The 5,028-nt window shown below is 57.2% G+C and overlaps 1 protein-coding gene across 1 annotated transcript in view; it reads right to left on the bottom strand.

The window, feature by feature from the left end:
- Positions 1-3,762, bottom strand: part of TRIM28 (tripartite motif containing 28) — a gene marked incomplete at its 5' end in the record, with an annotated part of 7,761 nt that extends 3,999 nt beyond the window's left edge. Inside the window, 10 exon segments of the mRNA XM_010289778.1 lie at positions 15-123; positions 222-251; positions 253-311; positions 383-497; positions 1,489-1,635; positions 1,719-1,833; positions 1,950-2,066; positions 3,058-3,193; positions 3,414-3,546; positions 3,650-3,762. Of these exon segments, the coding sequence (XP_010288080.1) occupies positions 15-123; positions 222-251; positions 253-311; positions 383-497; positions 1,489-1,635; positions 1,719-1,833; positions 1,950-2,066; positions 3,058-3,193; positions 3,414-3,546; positions 3,650-3,762 (1,074 nt within the window).
- Positions 3,763-5,028: the final 1,266 nt, after the last annotated feature.

Genomic DNA, 5,028 nt, shown 5'->3' with positions numbered 1-5,028 from the left:
CCTCTGGGGCCCACCGGGTGCCCCCTGCCCCTCCTCAGCCCCTATTTGGGGGCCCGTCAGAGGCTGCAGGAGGGGGCCGGGGGCATATTGCCCTTTGCTCACCACCGTGGCTTGCCGGGGCCCCTGGAGAAGAGAGATTGGGGCAGGGGGGTCCATTACTAGAGGGGCACTCTCAGGTGCAGGACCCCCAAAAAAATGCACCCCCACCCCCCTGAAGGTACCTGTGAGGCACCCGCGGCAGGGCTGGGGGCATGGGGGCTGGGGGCCCGCGGGGGGGGGGGGGGGAAGGCTGCGCTCCGAGATGATGGTGCCTGCAAGGGAGATGAGGGGTGTTGGGGGGAGGCCGGGTGTCTCCAGGTGTGTCCCATCCCCAGGGGCTCACCAAAGCTTTCGGCGCTCTTGGTCCAGGCATTGAGGTCCCACTGGAACTTCATGTCACCCTGCGGCTCCACAGGGTCCACTATCATCTTGAGGGCGCGGTGGAGCTGGAAGTAGATCTGGAGGGTGCAGGGCAGGGGTCTCGTCACAAGGCGGGGACCTCGAGGGGATGCATGTAACAGCGTCCCAGGGGTGTATGTCACAACATGGGGAGCCCAAGGGAACACATGGCAGCATCCCAGAGACACCTATCACATTGCAAGGACACCAAGGGGACACGTGGCAGCGCCCTGGGGACACCTGTCACTGAACAGGGACCCCACAAGGACATGTGGCAGTATCCCAGGGGCAGTTGTCACATCATTGTGACCCTGAGGGGACACATTTCAGCACCGCAGAAGCACTCATTACGCCATAGGGACCCCAAGGAGACACGTGGCAGCACCCCAAGGGCACCCATCACATCATGGTGACCCTGAGGGGACACATGACAGCAACCTCATGCACCCAACTGCGTCACAGGGACCCCGAGGGGATATGTAGCAGCACCCTGGGGCAGCCATCGTGCTACAGGGATCCTGTAACACCATGGGGAAAAGCAATGGGACCCCACTGCCGGACCCCAAGGGGTCCTGATGCAGCACCCTGGTGGCACCCGCCATGTCACAAGGACTCTGAGGGAACCTGCTGTGGAAAACCCTCTGGCTGGGGGGGCTCCCATTACAGCACGGGGAACCCCAGAGGGCCCAGCTGTCCTCAGGACCCCACTGCAGCACCCTGGGCACATGAGCAGAGAGGCAGCAAGGGACATGGGGGGCACCCTGGGGAGGCTGAGGGGGAGCTGGGGGCAAACCACCCCTCAGAAGACCATCTTCTGACCCCACTTCAGCCCACATCCCCCCAAAACAGGGAACCTAGAGGAAACCAGACCCCAGGCCGAGAGAGATGCAGCATAACCTGGGGCTTGGTTTTGCTCTCTGGCACCCATCGGTCCAAGAGAGCAGAGTCACAGCGATGGGGGAACCAATGGTCCCCAATCACCCATCCCAGGAGGTTCCCTGCCCGGTTTTAGCGGGGTCTGCGAGGGGATTTTTTCCCTTGGCAGCTCACCAGCTTCTTGGAGAGCAGCAGAGCGGTGCTATTGTCGCTCTCCAGGGCCCAGGAGGCGAAGCGAAGGATGTGCTCCTGGTGCCGCTGCAGCTTGGTCATGGCCCAGTGCTGCCGCTCCAGCTTCTCCTGCTGCCCCTCCGTCACCTTCTGCGAGGAGGGGGACAACACCACCTCAGGGCAGAGGGACAGTGACAGGGGAAACGCTGGCACTGCGTCACCACCCGGCTCACCTGAGCGTCGCTCACCAGCACCTTGCCACGCTTGTTGAGCTCCTTCATGATCTGGAGGATGGCCATCTTTACGTCCACCTGCACCCGCTTCTGCACATCCGTCACCTGGCGGATGCTGCCGGCAGAGAAGGGAAGGGGTGAGCACGCTAAATGCCCCCGTCGGGGGCAGACAACCCCCCCAAGGGGGCAGATAACTCCCCCCTGGGGCAGGTGGGAAGGTGGGGCACATACAAGCTGCGCACTTCCTTGGTGGAGCGCTGCAAGCTGGCGTGTTTGTCCCCCAGGCGCTTCACCAGTGTCGCCAGCATCTTGCGCTGGTTCCTCACTGCGTCCTCCAGAAACTGGTACCTGCAGCGGCAGCGGGGAAAAGAGGGTCGCAATGGGGCTGGGGGTCTGCAAGCCTCAGAACACTCCGATGGGTGCAGCCCCCCCCACCAGCAACCCACGGGCGGGCCCCAAAATAGCTCCCCCAGAGACACCCCTCAGCTGTCTCCTGGAGCCACTGGAGAACTTCCTCCTTAACTTGTTAGTCATTAACGATCAAATTAATTTGGGTTAAGGAGCTGGCCAAGCTAACAAACTCATCAGCCACAAAACTTTAACTTAATTATTTACTTTAACTGAATCAGAGCTGATATTAAAAGCATTTTTGATGCATAATTAATCAATCAGGTAAGTAATCTAACTAGATACCTGCTCAGATAATCAGATAATGAATGAAATTAGTTATCGATTCAACAGGGAAGTTTAACTAGTCTGACAGCAAAAAACAGTCTACTAAAAAAAAATATTAAAAAATCAGTTTAAAAAAAAATCAGGCTAATGGAAATAACTGAGAATGTAATTAAACTGATTTTCCATGACTAGGAAATTGGATCTTTCCAATTCCTTAAAATCTAAAAGGCATTTAAGGACCTCAGACCAACCAGTCCACTAATTAACAAAGTTAACGAATCAGAAAACATACCTATACTTGGTTAAAAACAAAAATTAACCAAAATTAACACTCTACTTGGGCAATGCCTTCAGTACTTGGACAACTAAGAACTAATGTGCTTCATTTTTAAAATAGATAACTAATTGATGAGCATAATTAGCCTGCAGGCTAACTTCAGTTCTTCTTCCAAAACTAATTAATCAGTTTAATTAGTTATTTACCTTCTCAGATATTAATTAAAAAACACATTTAAGGTGCTGCAGGGCCTAACTGATAAGGTGCACAGACGACCTTTTCAGTCGATAAATAAATTTGTTTAGTTATCTGACTTGCCCCAAATGACTTTCATTAGCCATGAAAAATCAATTTTTATTAAATTAGTTACTGCCGATGCCCACTCACTGGTGGTCCTTGTGCGCGTTGAGCTGGCAGTCACGGCAGGTCAGTGTGTCACACGTGTTGCAGAAGAGCACCAGGGGCTCATGCTTATGCACGGAGCAGTACACGGCACGCTCCCCCTCCTTTGCCTTGCCACTGCCTGCAGGAAACATGGTGTGACATCATCATGATGTCAACATGACATCACCAGCACCCAGCAGGACCCGCTGGCATAGAGGTGTCCCTGTGGGACAGTCATGGCCACCATGGCGGCACCCCCAGACACGCCTAGAGATGCGCTGGCCACAAGGTCACCGCCTCTGAAAGGGCAGAGACGGCACGGTGACAAGGATGGTGACGGCGCAGTGACAAGGACGAACCTGTGGCCCGGACCGTGTGGTCCTTGGTGTACTTGACCCGCTGGTGGGCTTCCACGCAGGTCTCGCAGAGCGGCTCTGAGCACTCCACACAGTAGCTGGTGGCCAGCGCGTTATCCTCGCAGCTGGTACAGCACTGGCAGACAAGAGACATGGCGTGGGGACACTGGCATTGCCCAGCCAGCGGGGAGCTGGCTTCATTCTCATTAACCGTTAATTAAGCATCAATGATGTGTTACCTGACTCGACCCCTGGCTGGTGGCAGCCGCCTCGGCCCCACTGTCCCTCAGGAAGTAATTCTCCACGACATCCTTCAGGTGACACTGGTGTTTGCAGATAGGGCAGTCGACCACTGCGGGGAGGGGAGTGTCAGGGGAGACCCGGGGTCACCCCAAACCCTGGTCACCACCATTTGTCACTAGAGAGTCCCCTCGCCAGCCCACACGCGCCAAAAATATGGTGGCTCATTAGTGAGGTGGGCTTCTAACATGCTCTGGCAGAGAATGAAGAAACCAGAAGATCCTGGGTCTTGACAATGACGTGCAAACCTTGGAGCCATCCAAAACTGGGGCACCACCACAGCCCCGGGGCTGTCCATGATGTCATCGTAGAGCACACAGCACCTCAGGGGGTCCCTGCTCCCGACGGAAGTCCATTGCCAGCATCAACCCAGGTCACTGATGGCTTTTTCCTCACCGCTGGGTGAGGAAATTTCTCCCAATATCCACCGTGAACCTCCACGGCTGCCGTCTCTTGCTCAGCTCCATTATCCACCTTTGCAGCAGCCCCCGATTCACCCTTCCTCCTCCTCACCTCGGGAGGCAGTGCAGTGACAGTTGAGATGCCATCTCCCACAGGCAGCGGTGAGATGATGTGGCGCTTTTGATCTCTCCAGAAACCTCCCCATCGAGGGGTGCAGAGATGGCGACAAGGAGCCGCGGCAGAGGCAACCACCAGCAATGGGGTCAGTGTCGCTCCCGGGGTGGGACAACCCCGAGGCAGGAAGGACCCAAGTGTCCGGTGGGATCAGAGCAGCCGTGGGGCTGTTGGGGGCTGCCCAGTATGACAAACTGGAGCACAGACAGAAGGACACCACCAAGCACAGGAGATGTGGGGAGGTCCAAAAACCCAGCCAAAGCTCCACACACGATGACACCCTCAGGGAGTCCCTAGTGATGCCAAGGGTGCCGACAGCACCCAGCTGCTTCACCCAGGGGTCCGCTTGCACCCTTCAGTATGACTCCAATCCCACAACACCCTCAAAACGCCCTCACAGATGCCCAGGCCCACTCTGATCCCCCTCCACACCCTCACAGGGCTCTTTGTGCCACCCTACCTGGCCGCACACCCTCCCCAGCCTTGCCCACGCCGACGCACCCCCCTTACATGGCTCCTGGTCCCCTGAGCACAGCTTGGCACCACTCTCCCCCCCCTCCACAGCGTCCCACGACCCTCCCGACCGCGCCTCTGCACGGGCCCCCCTTTATCTGGGCCTCACACGCTCCTCTCCCCCCCGCCCCACACTCCGCAGGGTTTCTTGCCCCCATTGCAGGGCTCCCCGGGATTAACGCACCTCCCCACCCATCCCTCGCCTCACCTGGCCCATCCGGGGCGGCGG

Source organism: Phaethon lepturus, unplaced genomic scaffold (assembly GCF_000687285.1).
Source record: "Phaethon lepturus isolate BGI_N335 unplaced genomic scaffold, ASM68728v1 scaffold40810, whole genome shotgun sequence".
Taxonomy (NCBI): Eukaryota; Metazoa; Chordata; class Aves; order Phaethontiformes; family Phaethontidae; genus Phaethon; species Phaethon lepturus.
Note: the sequence above shows the minus strand (reverse complement) of the source record. Positions and strands in the feature narration are given on the sequence as shown.